General features: G+C 36.3%; 1 protein-coding gene across 4 annotated transcripts; it reads right to left on the reverse strand.

Moving 5' to 3' along the window:
* Positions 1-41: 41 nt before the first annotated feature.
* On the reverse strand, positions 42-24,840 carry ZFAND1 (zinc finger AN1-type containing 1). Of its 4 annotated transcripts, none has more exons than XM_032316486.1 (9): positions 24,731-24,840; positions 17,251-17,293; positions 15,425-15,464; positions 14,746-14,817; positions 13,454-13,581; positions 13,275-13,366; positions 12,386-12,507; positions 1,836-1,991; positions 42-1,728 (listed from the first exon to the last, which is right to left on the reverse strand). In XM_032316486.1, exons 1-9 carry the CDS (start codon positions 24,783-24,785, stop codon positions 1,558-1,560), a joined length of 879 nt encoding a protein of 292 aa, XP_032172377.1. In that variant the 5' UTR covers positions 24,786-24,840; the 3' UTR covers positions 42-1,557. The 4 variants fall into 4 exon arrangements, with proteins under 4 accessions (XP_032172377.1, XP_032172376.1, XP_032172379.1 ...); XM_032316485.1 differs by having other exon boundaries at positions 24,701-24,810; XM_032316488.1 differs by lacking the exon at positions 14,746-14,817.
* Between the last annotated feature and the right edge of the window lie 465 nt (positions 24,841-25,305).

The raw sequence follows: 25,305 nt of genomic DNA on the forward strand, positions 1-25,305 counted from the left end.
GCTTTGTCTGTTTTCTAATCACTGACAAGACCTCTTCTTCATTCTCCCTGGGTATAATTCAATTTCTGCCATCTTACCTCACTTCTTCTCAAACCCCCATTGCTGTTTTTTCTGGTATATTTAACTTTAATTCAATTCATGAGGCATGTGTTGGTCACCTATTATATGTAAGTAATTATGACAGATGCTAAGGTCTGTATTAAAACTTTCTGGTCTCTGGGAATGTATTTAAGGATTATTTCTACTTCTGGTCTTGTAGTTTCTAATAAAATAACCACTGGAACATCTATATTTACTGTCTATCTACTCATTCGGCATTTGCTACACAGCTTTTTTATAAGTATGCATACAACTCATCATTATATCCACTGTGGCAATTACAATCAAATTCTTATATTTGGTACATACTCCAATAATCACCTTAATAAATGAACAAGTAGCTGACAGAAATCAGAAGTTATCTCCATTCCTTTCATGAAAATACAAAGACATGAACATTCTGAGTTTAATTCCTTTATTTAATTATATGTAAAGCTACTTTGTGTCCATGACAATTAAAACACAAAAGGGACAAAGCCTTTACCAAAAAGAACAAAAAAGGGAAAAGAAGAAATCATTTCTATTTCTTCTATATGGTAGTACTTTGTTGAGTACCGATGGAAGAGATAGATCAGTCAGAAGCATTCATTTTAATGTGTTGGTAAAATATAATTCCTTTTGGTATGTATTTTGCTTTGATATATATAAAGATACTGAAATGAAGTTGTGCTACCTCATCTTACTCTCATTTTTGTGCTACCTCATCTTACTCTCATTTGTAATACATTTACACAAACAAAAAAGGTAAATCCTACTGAAGGAGGACCTTTATCAGAGAGATATGCCCCAATGCAGTACAGAGAACACCAAGAAAATCATTTCTTCTTTCTACCCTGAGATTCCTCATCTAAAAACTTAGAAGAATGAATAAGATGGTCTCCAAGTTTCTATGATTCATGTATACACATCAATTTATACATCTGGATATATAGTTAAGGCTTTATATACCCTGGCTTCATAATACAAGGTTTGGCAAGGTTACTTGCTTAAAGCAAAAGTGATACATGTATTTTTTCTTTCTTTCTCTCTCTCTCTCTTTCTCTTTTTTGGATACATGTATTTTCTAAAAACCATCTCTTTCTTCCTCTGCCTTAAAAGTAGCAATGTCCCAAACACGAGTCATTCCTTCAGCTTAGATCCGAGAGTAAAGAGGACACGCAGCAGCGCCACAATAGCTGACGTTAACTAAATGAAATACACCTTTTTGTTGTTACTAAGCACAACCTAATAAAAGCTAAAGATAAGAATTTACTAATAACTGAATGTCTGCTCATAGTTAAACTTTAACACAAAAATTCCAATTTAATTTAACAGAAAACTGATAATGTAAATTATGACACAATGGAAATAAGTTAAAAAGCAACTTTTAAAAATAAAATATATGTATATAGTATTTGTAGTAAAAGAAATTGACTTAACATAAAATTTTCTTCATTTCTGGCTTGAATCCTTACATGACTATTCCAGATAAGAATCAACATTTTTTAAAAACTGTTCTTCATCATTAAGATATTCCAAGATAATATTTCCACCATTATATAAAGGACAATCTTCCTTAGCAATCCAGGTTTCCAAAGTATGGTCCAAGGGTAAGGCTTCTCCTGAAGTAATGTGACATAACCTTAATTTCTGTTAAGGGAAAAAAATTAAAGGAAATAAATCATGCTGTAATAAACAAACATGCTGGTATACAGGTATCCTAAAGCTTTTAAAGAAAAATTATAACCAGTTGTTACCTTAGCTGTTAATTTGTTATTATCATTTTTAAGACTGGTTAAAGAAGCTGCAAAGTCTATGACCTTTCCAATGCTCCATCGGTGGCAAAAGAACATTGGTTTGCTCTTCTCTTTGCTCCCCTTAGGTAAGAAAACGTGAAAGTAAACTCTTTCTTTCTGTAAAAATAAAAAGTTTAAATACAGATTACACACACACACACACACACACACACTCTCTCTCACATATATAAATAGAGAGCATCTGCTTTTGCTCGGTGAACTGTCTTCCTCTCTTCTTGTGGTTGATGATTACCCTCTAATGATGTATCTTTTAGTGGGAATATCAGTCACAGTACCAAGAACCCACCTAAAATGCATATGTATAGGAACTAAGTCCCTAGGCTAGGGTGGTCTGTGCAAAGACATGATGTGACATAAAATTAGGTCAATCAAGGTCTTTTCCTGGGATTTTATATTCAAAAACTAGGAGAAGGGAGGGGAATTTTTTTTTTTTTTTTTAAGGAGTTTAGTTTTTTTGGGACACCTGGGTGGCTCAGTCGGTTAAGCATCTGCCTTCAGCTCAGGTCATGATCCCAGGGCCCAGGATCGAGCCCCATATCGGGCTCTTTGCTTAGCAGGGAGTCTGTTTCTCCCTCTCTCTGCTGCTCCCCTTGCTTGCGCTGTCAGATAAATAAAATCTTAAAAAAAAAAAAAAGCATAAATACAAAAAGAAAAATTTTAAAGCTATAGCCTCACCCAAAAAAGGGAAAGAAATAAAAGAAAAAAGAAAAAGACAAGCATCCGTGAGGATCAGAAATGAAACAAACACACACAAGTGACAGGTAGGCAGGCTGAGCCATAAACTTTCAAAGCTCCAGAAGAGAAAGCAGTAGTCAAAATTCAGCTGTGGATTAGTGGGAAACAACAGTGGCACTTGGGGATGAAGTACCTGGATGGGGCTCACTGCCTGGAAGCAGAGGCTAGCAATGAGTTTGTGCTCCAGGAAAGGACGCTGAAGAACGTGCTGCTGAATGCTAACTTAAGATACTGCTTATAAAACATAGTATTTAGGAAGGCAGGGAAGCACAGAGAGAACCTCCTGACAGTGAACAAAGCCAAGGTCTTCCAACTGAGTAAATGGATCCATAATAACCTGAAAAGCTCTGCAGAGCAAAAGCACAATCTGAGTAGACTGGCCAGTGGAAGAAAGTGCAAAATTGCTAAAGAGGGAGAGGTGAGTGACCCCAGTGAGCAATACAGCGGGAATACCTCTTACTTAAGACAGACATGTGGAATCTATAAATGGAAATTCAAAACAAAGGTTAACTTACCATAGGCAGATGAACTAAACGAACTTGAAAACGATACTTTTATGGATATATCCGTAAAAAGGGACCAAAAAGGATGAATCAAAAATAGGCAGAAATGAAACAAGGCAAGTTATGAAGATCCAATGAGAAATATAAAAATTTTAAAATATAGTTTCCGAAATAAACTCAAACAAGAGAAATTTCAATAATATTCAATGAAAAGGTTTAACTGATTGGAAGATGTAATTGAGAAAGTCCTCTAGAATGTAGCACAAATAGGCATAAAGATAGAAATTATAAATCCAAAAATATGTCTAACAAAAGTTAAGAGAAGGAAGCATTATTCAGAGGTAATGACTATAATTTTCCAAAAGTAAAAAAAATAAGCCAAATTAAAAATGTACCTCCAGGGCCAACTTGAGCAATCAAAACAAATTCATATGTAGAAACACTGCACTAAAATTAGAAAATATCATAAACTTCTAACTACCAAAAAGAGACTGATTACCCATAAAGCAATAAGATTGATAGATGCTTCCTCAATAATAAACAGTGACCAATGAATAGTGTATTAAGAGAGTTGAGAGAATCTAATGGACAATCCAGCTCAAGTGAGGGCAAAATAAGAGCTTTTTCAGAAGACCTGAAGTTTACCAGTGAAGACTCTTAAGGAATGAACTCTAGTACTTACTCAAAATAAAAGTGAGTCCTAAGGAAAGGAGAAATTCAAAAAATATGTTGGTAAATTTTAATAGCTACTGATTTAAAAAGAATCCTGTGTGAACAAAGATGAAGGGATGAGACACACTCAACTGGACGTGAAAGCATGTCAAACTCCTTGTCTTATTCAAGAGGATACAATACTAAGTAACTTTAGATTCTGAGAGAAAATTTGGTAATTATATATTTTTAAAAAATTAAAAATGTAAGCACATGCCTAATATCATGTTATGAAACATTACAGTGGAGATTCTAGAAAATATAGTACAGAAGATGAATTAAGCAGTATAATTACTAAAAAATTAAAATTGAAAAAATCCTTATTTGTTAGTGGGGTGTGATTGTTTACCTAGGAAATGAAGGCAAAGAAAAAAAAATCACAGTTTGGTGATGTGACTGAGTAAGATGAACAGGAAGCACCTTTTTTTCTCTATATTGGCAGTAAGTACCTGGATATAGAGGTAGATGGAAATATTCTGTTCACAACAGAAACAAAACCCATGAGATAATTAGGGATGAAAATAAGGAATAAGATTTAAATGAAGAAAAACAAAATGTTACAGAAGACAAAGCAGGAGCTAAATAAATGAAAAGACTTATAGGATTCTTAGACAACATTACATATCCTACAATGCAAATCCAAAGTGAATCCCTCAGAACAATTTCAGTCAGGACTTATAGTCCAAACTAGCTGGGAGAGTGAATTTTACTTTACCTAACTTACAGAAATCACTAGACAATGTATTTAGGACCTTTTACTCAGTTGCTTACACCGAGTGAGTAGGAAGGAAGCCAGAATCTCCACTACAAAGAGGAAGAGTTCAAGAGGGTAAATCCTCCTGAGAATACCAAAGGGGGCTTCTTATAAATGGCCAAACCTTTACATCCTATTGACGCTATTATTCACAGCTTATATTCTTGTGGGAAATGGGGGGCATGGGAAGCCACATATCTAAGACTATGCTGTGTTCTCTCTTGCTATTTATAATGATTTCTTTCAGTTTCTCCATTTCTCCTTCAAAGAGCCTAAAATCTTTAAAGTTACCTACTGGAGTCTGCCACTCAAAACCTTGTCCCATCAAGACAACCATGAAAATCCCAAGAGGTTTTTTTGTTTTGTTTTTACTATAGTTGACATACAACATTACATTAGTCTAGGTGTATAGCATAGTGATTTGACAAGTTTATACATCATGCTATGTGCACCACACAGCTACCATCTGTCCCCATACAATGCTATTACAATATCATTGAATATATTCCAACGCTGTGCCTTTTATTCCCATGACCTATTCATTCCATATAACTGGGAGCCTGTATCTCCCACTCCCATTCACCCATTTGACCAACCCCCCCACCCATAAAGTTTAATTTGAATATAATAAGGATGAATAATATGGGTGAATAAAAAATAAAACTGCTAAGAAAAAATACAATGGGACTTACATTTTATATTAGGACATTCTATAAAGCTATTGCATCATATCAAGTCGGTACTGATATGAGTAAAAAATGAGTGGAATAGGAAATCCAACAATAGACCCAGTAAAAATAAATCTTAAACTTTTTATGAATTGAAATACCAAATAGCACCTTCAATAGGAGAAATGATTTAATAATTGGTGATGACAAAATTAGCTAAAAAACTGGAAGAAAATAAAATTGGGTCCTTAGCTCGTAGTTTATGCTAAAAACAAATTCTGTATGGATTAAAGACAAATGCAAGATGCAAAAAAATAAAGAAAACCAAAGCAGAAAAAAAGACAAATCTTAGAAAAAAATAACCACTGATAATGTCAATGAGATACATAAGCAAAATCAAAGTATTAGATTTTGAAAAAAATAATTTCCAAAGAAAACTGGTTATAGATAGAAAAAGTTTACCATCTATTTTGCTCCAATAATTTCCATAAGTTGACCAAACAACATAAAAGGATATGAGTATGGGTTAATAGACAACCAAAGAGAAAAATGATCAAAGGATATGTATAGGTGACTAAAAGAGCAGTTACACATGGCCAACAAACATATTAAAAGATGCTCAAACTGGGACGCCTGGGTGGCTCAGTTGGTTGGACAACTGCTTTCGGCTCAGGTCATGATCCCGGAGTCCGGGGATCGAGTCCCGCATCAGGCTCCCAGCTCCACGGGGAGTCTGCTTCTCCCTCTGACCTTCTCCTCGCTCATGCTCTCTCTCACTGCCTCTCTCTCAAATAAATAAATAAAATCTTTAAAAAAAAAAAAAAAAGATGCTCAAACTGAACAGTAATCAAGGACCTGCAAACTAAAGCAATTAGAAATATCTTTTTATAGCCATTAGACTGGAAAACATTAAAAAGGATAACAGCTACTTGCAAACCAGGGGAGGAGGAAAGGGTACTTTCATGTCTGGCCCCAAGAGGCAGTATATTAAACTGGGTAGGGGGGCAGCTTCATCCTGAGGGATCTTAGACAACTTCAGATTATTCATCTGTGAAATGAGGACACAGAATACAGAATATTCCAGTATTTCCAGTTATGGAATGTACCAGCAAAGGTGTATGTATTAAGAGAGAAAAAATTTAAAGCCACAAAACAATGCTCGGCATGGTGTAATCAGTCAATAAAAGCTGACTTAATAACTGCTGCTAGTAGAAATGTAAATTCTAAAGAATTTAGAAATAAAGAAATGTAAATTTCTTTATAAAGCAGTTTGGCAACACCTACAAAGATTTAAAATACACATACCCATGGGGCGCCTGGGTGGCTCAGTGGGTTAAAGCCTCTGCCTTTGGCTCAGGTCATGATCCTAGGGTCCTGGGATCGAGCCCCGCATCGGGCTCTCTGCTCAGCAGGGAGCCTGCTTCCTCCTCTCTCTCTCTGCCTGCCTCTCTGCCTACTTGTGATCTCTGTCTGTCAAATAAATAAATAAAATATTTAAAAAATAATAATAAAAAAAATAAAATACACATACCCTTTGACCAAGCAAATATTCCTTGGAATTTAGCTCACAGAAATAAGAAACCAGATTGAGACTATTCAGCACAGTAGCCAAAACTAGAAACAAACTGAATGTTCATCAAGAGAAAAATGGCAAACAAAACAAAACAAAACACCTGTATATCCAAACTGGAGTATTTACCTAGTTTTTTAAAGAATGATTTAAAGCCACACCAGCTCCCTTGAGAGAATTTCTGCTGGGCATGAATGAAAAGGATATATAGAGATAATGATATATAGCCCACCTAAACCTGCCTTATTTTTATTTATAGCCATAATCACTATTTGACATGGTATCATATATAATACTTAATAGCCATTCTCACCCCTTGGAATATAAACTCCATGTTGGCAAGGACTTTTATTTACTCTTGTATCCCCAGGGCCTAATATATAGTGATTAAAAAGAAAAAAGTAGGGGTGCCTGGGTGGCTCAGTGGGTTAAAGCCTCTGCCTAAGGCTCAGGTCCTGGGATCGAGCCCCGCATCCGCCTCTCTGCTCTGTGGAAAGCCTGCTTCCTCCTCTCTCTCTGCCTGCCTCTCTGCCTACTTGTGATCTCTCTCTGTCAAATGAATAAATAAAATGTTAAAAAAAAAAGAAAAAGAAAAAAGTAGTGACTAAATGAAATGATGCCATTTTTATAAAATAATGAAATAATAACCAAAAGATACTTTGTGTTTGCATACATATACAAGTAAACATTTCCATTTATGTAAAATTATATGTATACACACATACACGTGTGTATGTATATATATATATATGTGTATATATATATATACATATTATATGTAAGTACGTGTGTCTAAACACAAACACACATTAATGCAAGGGGAAAAGTTACAGCTACAGACCTGTGGCATTCCCCACGTTAAGCTATCACCTGTGTTAAGAACATGGTTTCTGAAGCCAGCCCACCTGGTTTCAACTGGTAGTTCTCCACTTAGTAGCTATGCTACTAGCGAATTCCTTAACCTTTTTGTGCCTGAATTTTCTTACCTTTTAGGCGGAAATAATAGTGCCTATATCAGAAGCTCCTTGCAATGATTAAATGTGTTAGGAGAGGGCCTGGAACAAAGTAAGTGCTATACAAATTTTTACTATTATGTTTCAGTAATGAAACAACTGCAAAGTAATCTGAACAATGTATTATTGGATACCTTAGGGCAGCCCTTGTCAACCTTGTCAATACTGACATTTTGGATCAGAAAACTCTTTACTGTGGCCACTGTCCTATGCATTATAGGTGGTTTTACAGCATCTCAGGCCTATACCCACTAGATACCACAGGATCCCCATGTCCAGTTGTGACAAGCAACTCTAGGGGACAAAAATCACCCTCAACTGAGAACCATTGCCTTAATGGGAAGAACATGGGCTGAGGATGGTGTGTTGGTTTTTCCCTTTATACATCTTTTAAAGGTTACACTTGTAAAAGCATGTACTACATTTGTAATTTTAAAACCATCAAATCAAGATTTCAAAAAAAAGGGGAAATATTAAGAAATAATCACCCAACAATGACTATAATCAATGGTTTTAAACCAGCTGAATAAAAGGGAATATAGAAAATGTAATCAATATAAAAGACATGAGGAGAGAGGAAATAAAGGGAAAGGTTGATTAGCAAAAAGCATAAGATGGAAGAAATGGGTTCAAATGTATCAGTGATCACAATATAAATGGATTCAACTCACCTATAAAAGATACTATCAAACTGGATTAAAGAAAACAAAGTCCAGCTATATACTGCTTACAAGAGACACCCTAAAACAAAACAGAAAAGTTAAATATAAAGGGATTTTAAAAAGATGTAATAGTTAAGTAGTCACTTAAAGCGTGAAACAGTATTATCATTCAAAATAAGATTTAAGGCAAAATTCATAAAGATATAAGAAATGCATGTACCTGATAATAAATATGTATAGAAAAACCGTTAGAATTACAAGAAAGAAATCTGACAAAACCAGTTATAGTGGGAGATGTTAGCACCCTCAGTCTCGGACTGATAGATCAAGCAGACCAAAAATTAGTATGCACATACACACACAGACATGCATATGAATACACACAAATGGGTGAGGGGTGGTGGCAGGAGAAAGACTGCAAATGACTGAGCAAAAAGGGCAAGATGTAAATAATTGGTACCTTCGGATAAAGAATATGGAAAAATTCTCTGTACTCCTCTTGTAACTTTTCTCTGTTTAAACTATCAAGTTAACAAAAAACCCCACAACCAAACAAGTATGCTGAAAATAAATTCACTGCAAGAAGATGGAAAAAGATCAGAAAATCTAAGCAAAGTAAATAAAAGGAAATATAAAAGCAGAATTCAGTGACACAGAAAGGAAAAAAAAAGACAAAACAAAACAGTAAAGAGGGCACTAAAACCAAACTATGGTTCTCTAAAACAACTAAAACATAAATTAAGACACACATATACAAACCTCTAGCAAGATTGTTCAAGGGGCAAACAAAGTATCAGTAAAAAATATTAACATTGAAATGGAACGATTACTAAAGACACAAGAGAGATTTTGGAACATAAGAAAATAATGAACAACTCTATAACAATAAACTGGAAAATCTACACCAAACAGGAAGTTTTAAGACAAATTAATGTTTACTATAATTTGGGGTGGCTCAGTTGCTTAAGTGTCCTGACTCTTGATTTCAGCTCAGGTCATGATCTCAAGGTCCTGACACTGAGCCCAAACACTGGCTCTGCACTCAGTGAGGAGTCAGCTTGAGATTCTCTCTCTCCCTTTCCATCAGCCCCTCCCCCTAGTCCATACTCGGGTACTCCAATTCTAATATATAAAAATCCTTTAAAAAAAATTTACCAAAATTTCGAAGAAAGGACTACTCAAATAAACCACAAACCATTTAAAACATCGAAATAGTATTCAAAATTCTCCCCTCAAAAAAGGCAACAGATTCAAAGGTTGTTAATACCCTTTAAAACAACCCTTCAGGAACAAATAATCCCCACTCACTCACTCAAGATTTCAAAGAATAAAAAAGAAAGCTACTCAATTTTATGTGTATAAAATAGGTACTAATATCAAACACCAAATAATAGCTAATCATTTAGTGCATTTTAGAAGAATTACATACCAGAGTAAAGCAGTTTATTCTGGAATATATGGATGATTCAACAAAAATACTGATTAATATAACTTAAAAAATTTGTAAGGTAAGAAAAGACACCCAATTATCCTATTGGATGTAGAAAAAACTTACAGTAAGTGTTCAAACCTATTCATGATATAAATTCCTTGCAAACTAGGAATAGAAAGAAGTATTGCTAACCTGATAAAGGCTACTACCAAAAATTTATAACAAACACAGCGTTTAATGATGAAACGTTAAAGTCATTTGCATTAAAGTCAGAAAAATGATGAAGATGCCTACTCTCATGCACATTATTTCAAGACTTCTGGAGATCTCAGCCAATGCACTAAGAAAAATAAGGAGAAGAAGAAAAGAAAATTTGGGGGGAAAAAAAGAAACCTAAGAAACTGTCATTCACAGAAGATATGGCTACACAGGAAACACCTCAGAAAATCTACAAGCTATGGGAACTATTAGAAAGGTTATTTGCTAGACAGAAAGACAACATACAACAATGAGCAATAACCATTAGGAAAATGTAATTTTTTAAAAAAGATGCTGTCACTTAAAATGGCAACAAAAATGATGAGGAACCTAAGATATATAAATATGTGTAAACATTATAAAATGTTAAAGACATTAAAAAAAAGACCTAAAGATAAACTGGAAATCATTAGATGTGAATGAGAAGAATCAAAACTCTAAAAGATGGCAACTGCTGCTAATCTAAAATTTAAGAATTCCTCTCAAAATTGCAATTTCAAAGAACAGGACAAAGTGATCCTAAAATATTTACAAATGAATAAAGTGCCAAGAACAGATGTGGTTGGAAGCAAAGAATAAGGTGGAATGACCTGTCCTACTTATTACAAAACTATGATAATAAAGACAGTTTGCTCTTTTTTTTTTTTTTTAAAGATTTTATTTATTTATTTGACAGACAGAAATGACAAGTAGGCAGAGGCAGGCAGAGAGAGAGGAGGAAGCAGGCTCCCCACTGAGCAGAGAGCCCGATGTGGGGCTCGATCCCAGGACTCTGGGATCATGACCTGAGCCGAAGGCAGAGGCTTTAACCCACTGAGCCACCCAGGTGCCCCGACAGTTTGCTCTTGATGCAAAGACAGACAAACAGACCAAAGGAACTGAACTGAGATCCATAAATTAATCCTAAATGTATAGAACAAATGTATAGAACCCTACAGGGGGGAAAAAATCTACTTCCCTTACAACTAAGTTCCAAATGGAACAAAGAGTTGATAATTTTTTTTTTAACTTTTAAAGGATGATATAAGAAAATAACTTATTTCAAAAAGTACAAATCTTAAGGAAATTAAATCTGAGTACATTAAAATTCTAAAGTCTGAACCACTAAAGAGTCAAAAACAAAGTGAAAACAAGCCGTAGACTGAAAAGATACGTGAAACTTGTTTAGTCAAGAAAGCATTGGAACTCAGAATATATAAAAAATCCTATAACCTTTTTTTAAAGTGTGGGGGGAAAACACCCAACAGAAAAAATGTGCAAAGGACATGAATTGTTCTGACATAAAATGGCCAATAAATCAATGCAAAGTAACTGAACCTTATTAGTCACAAAGAAATTCAACTTTAAACTTCAGTAAGATAGAAACAAGAAACACTGAAAACCCTCAGATACTATAGGAAGGAGATAATCTGTACAACCACTGACAACACAAAGTTGATACTATCTAGTAAAATGGAAGATGAGGAAACCCCATGACCCAGCTTTTCTATTTCTAAATATATTCCTTAAAGTAGCATTTTTCAATATGATTGATGGTCTCCATCCTTTAAGGGTTATAAAATCAACAATCTTTAAAATGAAACAGAACAAAAACCAGCCAAGTATGTAACACATAAGGCTAGTATACAACAGAACTAGGTATTACTTACTGAAACTGTGTTAAGGTACATATTTACATATGTATGCATGTATGGACAATGTACTGAGATATTATATAAAATATAATTGATACTATGGAGTCTTAAAGGGACCACCCTAGAAAAATGTTCCCACACATACACAAGGATGTTCACTACTAGAAAAGTTTATAATAGCAAGAAAATTAGAAAAAAATCTGAATCTGTTCATTAGGAAAATGGATAAATTGTGGTATATTCATACTATGGAATAATGTGCACCATCAAAATGGTATCAAAATAAATGAACTAGACTAAATATATCCACATAGGTAAGTGTTAAAAACATGATGCCAAGTGAAAAAAAAAAAAAAAAGGTTGAAAAAGAATACAGATGGTTCACTGACACTTTGTAAAGTGGAAAAAACTCAAAAGTATATACCATATAATACTAGTAACAATACATATCAGGTTCAGATTAGCTGTTACTTGATGGGTGGGAAGAGTAAAAAGGGAGCTTCAGCCATATTTGGAACATTTCTGTTTTTCAAAAATCTCTGAGACCCACCTGTGGCAATGACTTATCTCCAACAGCATGCATTTTTAATTTCATCAATGCTACCTTTGCAGCTGTTTCACTATTTTTTGCACCTTTCCGTCGTTTACTTGCTATCTCTCCGGTCTTAGAATCTAAGAAATAAGTATAAGCATACAGGCACATAAAATTTTTACATTACATTTTCCAGAGTTCTACCAATTACTATTTATTAGTTATGGCCTTGAAATGTACACAAATTACATACAATGGACCTATATAGAGACCACAATCTTTTTGTTGGTATTATATTTACATGACCATTAAAAAAATATAGTGAGGTTGACCTAAGCAATCCCCAGATCAAAAACTCACTGTTACGTGCTTTTCTCCAATGTAAGTCCATTTAATCCAAAACAACCCCTAACAACTCTGCAAAAAACTTTGAGATTTGGCTATAGAAGATCTTAAATGAAGATACGATCCTAATACAGAATGAAAATTCTGAACATATTGCCAGAGAGACTGGTTAAGTCACAGACACATTCTTCCTGGTGCTTCAGATTATCAGCAGCATTCATAGGATAGCTGGTAAGACTTAAGATTCATATTTAAAGAACGGAAACCATTACATTGGCCTTATGAATACCATGTCTAGCCATGATAGTTAACCAGCTGATCTAAGTGACCCAGTAAAAGAGAATATCTGGTAGGGCACATCCATAGAATTCCCAGTTTTTCACTGGTCACATAGCCCTTGTGAGAAATACGGTCACAAAAATGTCATCAAAATCTACACCAAGTTACAAACATTGAGGCCATAAAAACACCTTCCATAATGTGCCTGCTGATCAAAGAAGCAATACTCTGTAACAAATATACAGCAGTAAGGAACAACAAAACAAGCTTTCTAGATACTTGCCAATAATATCTTTAACAAGTTTCTGAGTGGCAGCCATACGAGGCTTAGGAATTTCCAGTTTTTCACATTCATGATCCGACTGATGACGGTGCCTATGAGCAACAGAAGAGTGACACTAGTTCATAAATTTGCATACAACTTAAACAGATATACAGAATTTGAATGATCTCAGTGATCACCTCAGGCAAAAATTCTTCTCACAATAAGGACATTTAACTGGCACAAGCTCTCTTTCAGCACAGTCCTTGAATGAGCATGGGTAAGATGTAGGCTTATCTGACTTCAATTTCTCATTGATTACAGTCACCTGAAAAATGTACAAAGGGGAAAATGGCATTATATATTTCACATTTAAAGCAAATGAACATCTATTTTAGAAGACAACATTCATATAGGTTTCGCTTAAACTTGTCAGAACAACTTATGTACTCTCACATAACAGATTATAATAAGGTATGAGAAAGGATTACTCTGCTGACTGTTCTACATTTTCATAACTTTCTTACTATGGTATATTTATCTTCTAAGTCAAGTTAAAATGACTATTCAGTTACTCTTCTTAATTTTAGTCTTCTACTCTGTATCAGTCCTAACTAAGATGCCCCCATAATAATATGTTTAGGTGATCATTTCATCAACCCTCAAGTGGCAAGTCATAACTACTTTCTATGCTGATTTTAGGAAGTTAAATATATATTATATATATGTATGAGAAAACTTAAAAGTATGTTTATCCATGATACAGAAGGTTAAAGATGGTTTTTACAATGATACATTCTCTATTTTGCTACACGCTCTATTCTGCATTTTTTATTATATTACCAGCAAATATTGAGGAAGAAGAGATTTTACAAGATTAAAAAAAAAAAAATCCAGGTCAGGCTAGTTTGAGTTTTAAGTAACTAGGTTTTTAGAGTTGAATGAATTTAGTGAAATAATCTCTTAAAATTACAACCAAAGGGCATTCCTCTATATAAATGGTAGTTGTATCTTACTGGAATTGATTATTTTTCCAAATTTGATCTAATGGTAAAATTATTTTCATTTCATTATTTAAGGAGATCTTAATTGACATTCTATGAGAGACATTCATAGAAGTCAAGTGATATCGTAAGAAAAAGGAAAGCACAGAGAAGATTAACAAGCTGAAGAAACATCAATATGTTTACTATATGACTACTTTCCTCCAATTAACTTGCACAGTATCAAAATGTTAATTTTTATTTTCCTAACATAAATCACCTAACCCTCAAAGGACCAGATTTGGACTGAAGCTCATTTAACTTTCTATAATTGAGAAAACAGATATAAAAGTCCTTAGTAAAGTGCTTGGTAAATGTTGGGCAGGAATAAAATATCAACTGAAGAATGTAATGCACAAAGCTTTCTGCCAAATCAACTCACTTCAGTTTAACTTCCTTCCTTTCTCTGACAAAAGGAGATGAAGCAACTTATAAATTTGAGAAATTACCTTTGGTATGGTGGGCTCTGCTTTCTCTTCTTCCCTGTTGGAATTGAACTGCTCTCTAGGAGGAGGCCTAACCTGGTGAAGCATAGCTGTGACTAGTAGGAAAATATGCCTAGTTCTGGATTTCCTTTGCAGCCTACACTACTCCACACTAAGCTTCATGATTCAGTTTATCCTCTGTGAGTAGTAACAGTGATATTTTGGCTTCTATCTAACTGCTCTTATTAATCTTTCAATTAGATCAGAACCGGAGTGAAGATTTTATTGGACTAAAGTTTTGTTCCTGGTGATCTAAGGCTGATTGAGTCAGAACAATTTGTAAATACCAAATCCTAACACTAGGAAATAAGGACAATGAACAAAACACTGGAGAAAAGCTTAAAGGAATATATGATGAAAATGTTAACTCCACTGTAGATTTATAAATATAGAGCCTAAAGCTGTAAGTGGGCTACCTAAACCTAATCACAATGTTTAAGATTGATAACAATTTATAAATACCAAGGAAACCAATTTATCTTTAAAACAAACTGAGAAAAATAACATAAAATGAACTAAGAGCCTCTTTACATAACTGGTTTAGTATGCCAAATTTTAATCTGTGGTACCTTGACTGGTTTTAAACTCAAATTCTGAATGAAAGTACATAAATACAAGCATTTTGTTAGAACTAGTAACATACCTCAGGACAGCTGTGTGACTCCCTGCTTCTGTGTTCAAGGCTTAAATAATTAAAAAAAAAAGTTTAAATTCAATCAAGTAATGTGCTTAAAGATAACTGTAGTAATAAGATAGTATCCTTAAGAATACTCACACTACATTAAATGGTTAATGGTTAGTATCATTAAGAATACCCACAATACATTAACTCTGCATATAAGAATAAACTGAAATGGCAGACAAATTAAAGACAGAGCATCTAGGGGCACCTGAGTGGCTCAGTGGGTTAAGCCTCTGCCTTCAGCTCAGGTCATGATCTCAGGGTCCTGGGATTGAGCCCTGCATTGGGCTCTCTGCTCAGCGGGAAGCCTGCTTCCTCCTCTCTCTCTGCCTGCCTCTCTGCTTACTTGTGATCTTTCTATCAAAGAAATAAATAAAATCTTAAAAAAAAAAAAAAGAAAAAAGAGCATCTCTGGTCTCAAAAGTTTCAAAATCCAACTGTTCAACTTCAATATGAATAAAGCAATTCACCACTCTAAACTGCCTCTCAATGCTTCAAGGTATGTGCAAATACAAAGTCTTTTAATTCCTTTTATTTGTCAAAGATCATCAAGAATAAATTGTCAAAGAAATGCTCTACTTCTGAAAAATATGCCTTACTTTTATTTAATCCTAATAAATCTTTGAGTTACCTTCTGAAGATAATTAATTTTTTCCATGTTCTATTTAATAAGTCAAATGCCTAAAACATGGAAGCACCTGGGTGTCTCAGTAGGTTAAGCATCTGCCTTCGTCCCAGGTTATGATCCCAGGGGCCCTGGGATCCAGTCCTGCATGGGGCTCCCTGCTCAGTGGGGAGTCTGCTTCTCCCTCTCCTCCTTCTGCCTGTATCCCCACTTATGCTCATGTTATCTCTCAAATAAAATCTTAAAAAAAAGAAGAAGAAGAAGAAGGCCTAAAATACAAAAGTTTAATTAAAAAGAAAAGACCTTGGGGCGCCTGGGTGGCTCAGTGGGTTAAGCCGCTGCCTTCGGCTCAGGTCATGATCTCAGGGTCCTGGGATCGAGTCCCGCATCGGGCTCTCTGCTCAGCAGGGAGCCTGCTTCCCTCTCTCTCTCTGCCTGCCTCTCCGACTACTTGTGATTTCTCTCTGTCAAATAAATAAGTAAAATCTTTAAAAAAAAAAAAAAAAAAAGAAAAGAACTTTTTCAAAATCTTTGGTTAGTTCCCAGGTTTTATCTTGCATGTGATATATGTGCAATGGACACGTGATATCCAATTTAAGAAATGTATAGGCTAGATTCTTCATTTTAATTAATGAAGTACCTGGATTGTTTTCTACCCTACTCTTTATTTTCTTTTTTAGGATCTTATTTGTTAGAGAGAGACAGACAGACAGTGAGACCACATGTGCACCAGCAGGGGGAGCAGCAGGCAGAGGGTGAAGCAGGCTCCCTCCAGAGCAAGGAGCTGGATGCAGGACTCAATCTTGGGACCCTGGGACCATGAGCTGAACCAAAGGCAGATGCTCAACCGAATGAGCCACCCAGGAGTCCCTTCTACCATATTCTTTATATTGTCGCTATGTTCTCTCCTTATGATTACAAGACCACAATATAACTTTTATGTAAACTCACACATACAAATTCATTTCTGAAAGTTTAAAGTTTACCCACATGTATGCACAAGTAATCAGAGCCTAGGATTATATTTTCTAAGTAATTACTATAATACGAAATATCAGTGGCTAAATTTAAAACTATTTTAAATCATTCTGATTTTCAGAAATAAATCTCGTATTACAAACACTAAAATTACTCCCAAATCCTGTATAAAAATTTAACTTACCAAAATACTCCTGAACAACCATCACACACAAAAGGAAGAAAATCTAAAATTGAGGGGAAAATGTTACATGCACTGGTCAGTATCTGATTTTGACTTAGTTTTCTTAAACAAAAAGATCCTTAAAGTACTGAACTACCTCTATATGAGAACTCTTCTTTTTTTTTTTTTTTTTTTTTTTGAGAACTCTTCTTTTTGACCTATATCCTAGTGTAGGAAATAGTGGTTAACTAAAAGCTATCACAACCTCAAGCACTCTGGGAATGACGGATTATCAGGAGATTAAATGTTCTTTGTAGTAGTGTGCTAAATCAGAAAAAAAAAAAAAAAAGTACTGGGGTTTTTTGGATGCCCAGATTTATTATATGTCGTTTCTGAGTACTGTATGCTGCAAAAATCCTGCATTTGAAGTGAAAATCCTAGGTTTCAATTCTGATCCCACAGTTTACTAACCTAGCAATGCTAAGCAAAGTGTTTAATAATGAAGTTTTGGGGCAATGAGAAAATGACAGTGTAGCAGGACCTAAGCTCATCTCCTCCCACAGACACACCAATATAAAAGCTACACCTGAAAAACACCTGAAGATGTGAAACAGATCTTCCACGCTTAATGCTACAGAGGGAGGACATACTGGAAGGGTAGGAGGAGTGGAGACACAGTTCAGATCCAAACCTGTGTAAGACTAGACATAAATAGGGACACAAGCACAGAGAAGCTAGAGGATCAGAGCCCATACTAAGCACCCCAGCTATTGGAAACCTGCACTGGGAAGAGAAGTCCTCATAATATCAGGCTTTGAAAACCAGTGAGGCTAAACTTCACAAGCTTTTAAAATCAGTGGGGGTCACCTCCAGGTATTTTAAAAATCTCTTAGAGCTAGAAGCAATAGTAAACAGAGTCCTCACACTTAAAAAGCTAGAATAAGTAACTGCTGGCAACTAGCACAGAAATAGCAGTTTGAAAAATACCTGGGTATTCATGAAGGCAATTTATTTACTAATCTCAGAATGTGCACTAGAGGGACAAGGTCCTCAGACTTCTCCAAGAACCGAAGTGCTGGAGGGCACCATTTCTCTTTTCCTCTCCCAGGTTAGATAGCAGGGCCCTTGGAGAAACCAGTACTAACACTCTCCAACTACCTTGCTAGCAGGGTGCCTCTGTCCATGCATTCACCTGCCTTCCTACCACATCCAATCCGCTCACCTCAGCAGACTCCCTCCAAAGTGGCTCCTCTCCAGCTGTATCTCCAAGCAGTCCCAGCAGGGACCAGTGCCACTCCAAAGTGACTCCTGCCCTGGGGAAGTGGGGGATAACCCCACACACAGCACGCCCAAAGTTCTAACAGCTTTTAACAGGCCATAGAGGGAGAAAGCCCCACCATTCGGTTGGACCATAGAGGCTGTCTGCACACACCTACTCTGAATGCTGGCTCAGCCACTTCCAAGCCCACCAAGGCCTCTCAACAATGCAGGAACCAAACTCTGCCCAGTGTGCCCACAGGAAGCAAAGTAGGTCACTGCAGCCAACAGGGCTGAAGGCAAATGAGGCTCAGCCACAACAGTAGTGCACATGCAGCCCACAGAGAAGACACCCTGGAGCACCTGGTTCTGGTGACCAGGTGACATTGTACTACAAGCATCACAGGACCTCTTCAACACATGTACACTAACTTTCAAGATCAAGATACATAGCTGATCTCCCAAATACATGGAAACAGAGTTATACAATATGAGAGAAAAATATGTCCCAAATTAAAGAACAAGACAAAAAATCACATCAAAAGAGTTAAAAGAAACTGTGATAAGCAATATACCCAATAATGAAAACAAGTAACCATCACAAAGATACTCACTGGACTTGAGAAAAGAGTGGATGAAATTCAGAGAACTTCAACATAGATATAAAAAATGTAAAACAGAAGCAGTCAGAGATGAAGAATTTAATAGCTGCAATAAAAAACACACTAGAGAGAACAGATAAGGGGAGCAGTGGAACAGACCACAAATTCAGAAGACAGGATAATGAAAAGCAAACAAGCTGAAGAGTAAAAAAGAAAAAATAATAAAAAATTAGAATAGGATAGAGGAAATCAGCATCATCAAGTATACTAACACTCACATTATGGGGATCCCAGAAAAAGAGAAAAGGTGGCAGAAAACTTATCTGAGGAAGGAAACAGACATCCATATCCAAGAAGCAAAGAGAACCTCCAACAAGATGAACCCAAGGAGGTCCATACCAAGACACATAATAATTAACATGACAAAAAGTAATGAAAAAGAGATAATTTTAGGTTCGCCTGGGTGGCTCAGTCGGTTAAGCATCTGACCCTTAATTAAAGCTCAGGTCATGATCTCAGTGTTATGAGATCAAAATCTGCATTGGATTCCATGCTGGACATGGAGCCTGCTTAATGTTCTCTCTCTTCTCCTTTTGCCTCTCCTAACCCCTTCCCAAAAGGGTAATTTTAAAAGCAAGAAGAAAAACTTAAAAACAAAAACAAAAACAGGTATATACAAGGAAAACCCCATAAGGCTATTAGCTAACTTTCCAGCAGAAATTTTACAGGCCACAAGATAGTGGCATGATATATATGCAGTACTGAAAGGAAGAAACTTGCAACCAAAACCACTCTACCCAGCAAAGTTATCATCCAGATAAACAAAACTTAGAGTTCATCACCACTACATGAGCTTTACACAAAAAACTGAAGAGAATTCTGAGTAGAAAGAAAAGGCCCTACTATAAGAAACTTATGAAAGGAAAATATTTCACGGTAAGAGTAAACATATAAGGTAGTAGACAAAAATCACCTATAAAACCAGCATGGAGGTTAAAAAGCAGTAAATGAATTGTATCTATAAAAATGAGTCCAATGATACACAAAATTATGTAAAATATGACATATACATACAATGTGAGTGGACGAATAAAAATATAATCCTTTTAGAACAGTGTTTAAGCTTAAGCAACCACATCAACTTAATATAAATTGCCATATGCATGTTACAAACCTCAAAATAGCCACAAATTAAAAACCTGTAATAGATATATACAAATAAAGAGAAAGGAATCCAAGCCTAACACTAAAGAAAGCCATCAAACCACAAGAGGGTAAGAGAAGAAAAAACAAGAGAACTACAAAAAAAACCAAAAAACAAGTAACAAAATGGCAATAAGTACATACCATTCAATAATTACTTTAAATGTAAGTGGAGTAAATGCTCCAATCAAAAGATACAGGGCAACCAAATGGATTAAAAAACAAGATCCATCTAGAGGCTGCCTACAAGGGACTCCCTCCAATGTGAAGGACACACATACAACTGTAAGTGAAGGGTTGGAAAAACATACATGCAAATGGAAGCCAAAATACTTACAGCACACAAAACAGACTTCAAAACAAGCATGGAAGCAAGAGACAAAGATAGATAATGATAAAAGGAACCCAACAAGAGCATATAACAAGTATCTATATACCCGACATAAGAGCATTCAAAAACATAAAGCAATTACTAACAAAGGGAGAAACTGACAGCAATACAATAGTAGTGGGGCATTTTAACGACTCACTTGCATCAATGGGTTAATCATCCAAACAGAAAATCAATATGGAAACAGTGACTTTGAATGAAACATTAGACCAGATGGACTTAATACATACACAGAATATTCCATCCAAAAACAGCAGAATACATTCAAATACATACACTCTCTAAGACAGATAACCTATTAGGCCACAAAACTAGTCTCAATAAATTTAGGAAGACTAAAATCATTATCAAGCATCTTTTTTTAACCACAAAGGTATGAAACTAGAAATTACAAGAAAAAAATCTGGAAGGAACATAAATACTTGGAGGCTAAATAGCATGCTACCAAACAATGAGTGGGTAACCAAAAAATCAAAAAGGAAATTAAAAAAAAAAACCTGGAGATAAATGAAAATGAAAACAGTGGTCTAAAATCTTATTATGGTCAAGTAACCTATTACAAAGGAGGCAAGATTAAACAATGTGAAAAAGACAGTCTCTTCAATAAATGGTGTTGGTTGGGGCGCCTGGGTGGCTCAGTGGGTTAAAGCCTCTGCCTTCAGCTCAGGTTATGATACCAGGGTCCTGGGATCGAGCCCCACATCAGCAGGGTGTCTGCTTCCTCCTCTCTCTATCTGCCTATCTCTCTGCATACTTGTGATCTCTCTGTCAAATAAATAAATAAAATCTTTTAAAAAATAAAATAAAATAAAATAAAATAAATGGTGTTGGGAAATCTAAACAACTACCTGTTAAAGAATGAAACAAAAAAAATTTCTTACACCACGCATAAAAATAAACTGAAAATGTATTAAAGACCTACATGTGAAACTGAAACATGAAACTCCTAAAAGAAAATACTGGCAATAATTTCCTTCCTTGCATCAGCATTAGCAACATTTTCTAGGTAAGTCTCCTAAGGCAAAGGTAACAAAAACAAAATAAACTTGGAATTATAACAAATAAAAAAGTTTTTTGTATCAAAGGAAACCATTAACAAAAAGGCAGCCTACTGAATGGAACAAGATATTTGCAAATGATGTATCTGAAAAGGGATTAATATCCAAAATATATAAAGAGCTTATACAACTCAAGATAAAAGAAAAACCAAATAACCTGATTTTAAAAAATGGGCAGAGGCCCTGAATAGACCTTTCTCCAAAGAAGATATAAGAATGGCCAATAGTTACAGGAAAAGATGCTTAAATCACTAATGCTCAGGAAAATGCAAATCAAAGCCACAATGAGATATCACCTTATACCTGTCACAGTGGCTCTTTAAAAAAATTAGAAATAGAAATACCATAAAAAAAAAAAAAGAAATACCATATGATTCAATCATTTCACTACTGGGAATTAACCTAAAGAAAATGAAAACACTAATTCAAAAAGATACATGCACCCCTATGTTTACTGCAGCATTACTGTCAATAGCCAAGATAGGGAAACAACTCAAGTGTCCACTGATAGATGAGTGGATAAAGATGTGGTACGTTAAGAGATGCCTGGGTGGCTCAGTCGGTTAAGCCACTGCCTTCGGCTCAGGTCATGATCCCAGCATTCTGGGATCGAGTCCTGCATCGGGCTCCTTAATTGACAGGGAGCCTGCTTCTCTCTCCGCCTCTGCCTGCCACTCCGCCTGTTTGTGTGCGCGCTTTCTCTCTCTCTCTTTCTGACAAATAAATAAATAAATAAAATCTTAAAAAAAAAAAAAAAGATGTGGTACGTAAATATACTACAGAATAATACTCAGCCATAAAAATGAATGCGACCTTGCCATTTGTGGCAACATGCATGGACTAGAGGGTATCACTATGAAATAATACAGAACAAACATACCATATGATTTCATTTACATGTAGAACTTTAAACAGAAACAAACAAAAAACTGACTCTTAAGTACACAAAACAAACTGCTGGTTGCCAGAGGAGAGGTGGGTGGGAGAATGGGTGAAACAGACAAAGGGATTAGGAGATGCAAACTTCCAGTTATAAAATAATCAAGTCACAAATGAAAAGCATAAGGAATGTAGTCAATAATATTATAATAACATTGGATGGTAACCATGATGACTACGTTTATCATGGTAAGCGCCGAGCAGTAAATGAATTGCTAAATCTATATATTGTGCACCTGAAACTATACAGTCAAGTGAAGCTGGTATGTCCAATCGCACTTTTACACTTTTGTTTTACTTTTGAAAACAAAAGATACATTTTAGAGAAGACTACAGTTGCCCCCCAAAAGGTCTCATCCTATAGGGTACCTTAACTAAAACAGAAAGAGGTCCTATCATAACCCAAAGGGATCCCTGGATAATTGTGCTTGTAGGACCAGGGGATCTGAATACAATTCTTCTACCTCAGAAGTAAGGTAAGTGAATGACACTGTTATTCTGAGGTATGATACTGTGAGCATGGTGCATACCAAAAAAAGTATGTACTCATTTGTCAACAAGAAGAAAATGAAGCATATAATATTCTAACTTCTATGTCTCTTTCAAACTGGAAAAATTATACATGCGTGCTATTTTGAAACTCATGATGATGAATTAGATATTAGATGCAGACCAAAAGGACCTAGAGGGAAGAGTTAAGATCAAGGTAGTAGGAAACTATGTTTCTATCCATATAGAAGCTAAGTGAGATTTAGGATACTCACTTAATACCCTCTAAATCCTAACCCTCTCTCCACTACTCTGAAGAGGTATACCCTGGACTCATTTCATATATATTTATATCTTAAGAGATCCCTGAATTTGGCAGATACCACGGACTTAGTAATCAGGTATACCAGAGATAAACATACAGTCAAAACCAATTGGCTAAGCTTCTCTATGAGAGATCTCTATGAAAGGAAATACAGGTTTTCTGAATGGCTGGCCATGACAGCCAGTGGTAAAAGATACACATAAAGACTCTAAGTTAGAAGAACATAGAGGGTCGTGTGCCCTTTCCCCCCGGCTGCCCACAGCAAGTATCACTAAACCATTGTGGCATTCCCAATAAAACTGGGCTAAATCTCGGAGTCCTCTTTTCACCGGGTACCTACAACCAATAACTGAAGCTGCAATGAGAGATGAAACCTATTTGCCACCCTGTGTAGTAACTGTCAACTGTGACGGCACACATTTGAAGCAAAACCCAGATACCAAAGACTGAGCATTCTGTATCGCTCTAATGCTTTGGAAACTTCCCTGTCCAAGTGCAGGACGTCTTAAAGTTTGTGCCACACTACCACTGGCTATTAGATTGGGCTCTCAGTTGACTGCAAAGAGAACATCGCTTTACTAATGCTCCAAAATGCACATTATCCTGAAAGCTTTTCTACGGAAAAGACTGTATTTTATACCCTCCTATGTAGTTCCAGCACCAAAATTGATGCTTGGTAAATGTTTGTTGAGTCAACAATATTCAATCAAAGAACTGAGTGAGCATAAAGATCATTTAGCAGAATAGTCTGAGGATGAGAATCTGCTAAAAGCTAAGGGCATTCTCACGAGAAGCCACGAAGACAGGTGAAAAACTGACCTCGCCCGACTCCATCTGACAGGTAAGTAACAGATTAAAAAGTTTGGAAAGTGGTTTGCCCAAGGTTGTAGTGGCGGGATCAGCGGGGAACACAGGTCTCCCGACATCAAAAAGGAGTAGGAAGGACACAAGTTCTTGGCCAGGCACACTCGAAAAACAAAGGGAACGCTGCAAGGCATGTTTTCGGAAACTGCATGGTTCGCTTCTAAAGAGACCACAAGTCTCTTCCAAAGGCTCTGGAGCAAGAAAAAAATACCAACACATCTCACTGCAGACCCAAGAGAGACGAATCCTCCCTGCCTCCTCAGACTTCACCCCGCCCCAGCACCTCCCCCCACACCCTCACCCGCCACCACTATCTGTGAAGACACAATGGGACCCAGTCTACCATGCCCGGAGCTAAGGACTGCTAGATCACCTCGCTGCCGGCAATGCTCCACCTGACAGTGCTGCCCTATGTCCAATTCCGCCATCACTGCGCCGCAAGAGGCGGGGCTACGGCGCACGCGTGGCGCCTGCTGGGAATGTGGCGGGCCTGGGGGCGGAGCCTGCCGCCGGGCTGGTGCATCCACGGGAGGGAGTCAAGCTGCTGTGCGTGCGCGGCGCTGTGAATGTATATGCGGTCCAGGAGTCTAATGAGGCTGCGCGAAGCAAAGGGAGTTGGTTTGTTTGTCTTCTTGGGCAGAAGACTTCGCATCCTGTCCTTAAGGAAATATGCAGTTATTCACCTGGAAGACTGTGCATACTGAAGTTCCCTCCGTGCTGCCACCTAAATCGGGGAAGACCTCACGAGGATTGTCTTTTTTTTTAATTGATGTACGTCTCCGAACCGGCACAGTGCTTGGTACAAGTATTTGCAATCATCAAGTGAAGAAGGACCTTACTCAATTCCGCATTTGTCCTGCACCATTGTTACTTAATAATGAAGTAAATACCTCTTGCAAGGGAATCATTAGGCTTGTTAAAAGTAAAGGTTTTTTATTTTATTTTATT

This window comes from Mustela erminea, chromosome 16 (assembly GCF_009829155.1).
Source record: "Mustela erminea isolate mMusErm1 chromosome 16, mMusErm1.Pri, whole genome shotgun sequence".
Classification (NCBI taxonomy): Eukaryota; Metazoa; Chordata; class Mammalia; order Carnivora; family Mustelidae; genus Mustela; species Mustela erminea.

What these genes read in the sequence shown, in the direction of transcription:
- ZFAND1 (XM_032316485.1), bottom strand. Translation starts at nt 24,785, where the DNA reads ATGGCGGAATTGGACATAGGGCAGCACTGTCAGGTGGAGCATTGCCGG. An exon ending in AGTCACACAGCTGTCCTGAG is followed by an intron (nt 14,818 to 15,424) that starts GTATGTTACTAG and finishes ATGCTTCACCAG; the next exon opens with GTTAGGCCTCCTCCTAGAGA. An exon ending in ATAACAAATTAACAGCTAAG is followed by an intron (nt 1,729 to 1,835) that starts GTAACAACTGGT and finishes TTCCCTTAACAG; the next exon opens with AAATTAAGGTTATGTCACAT.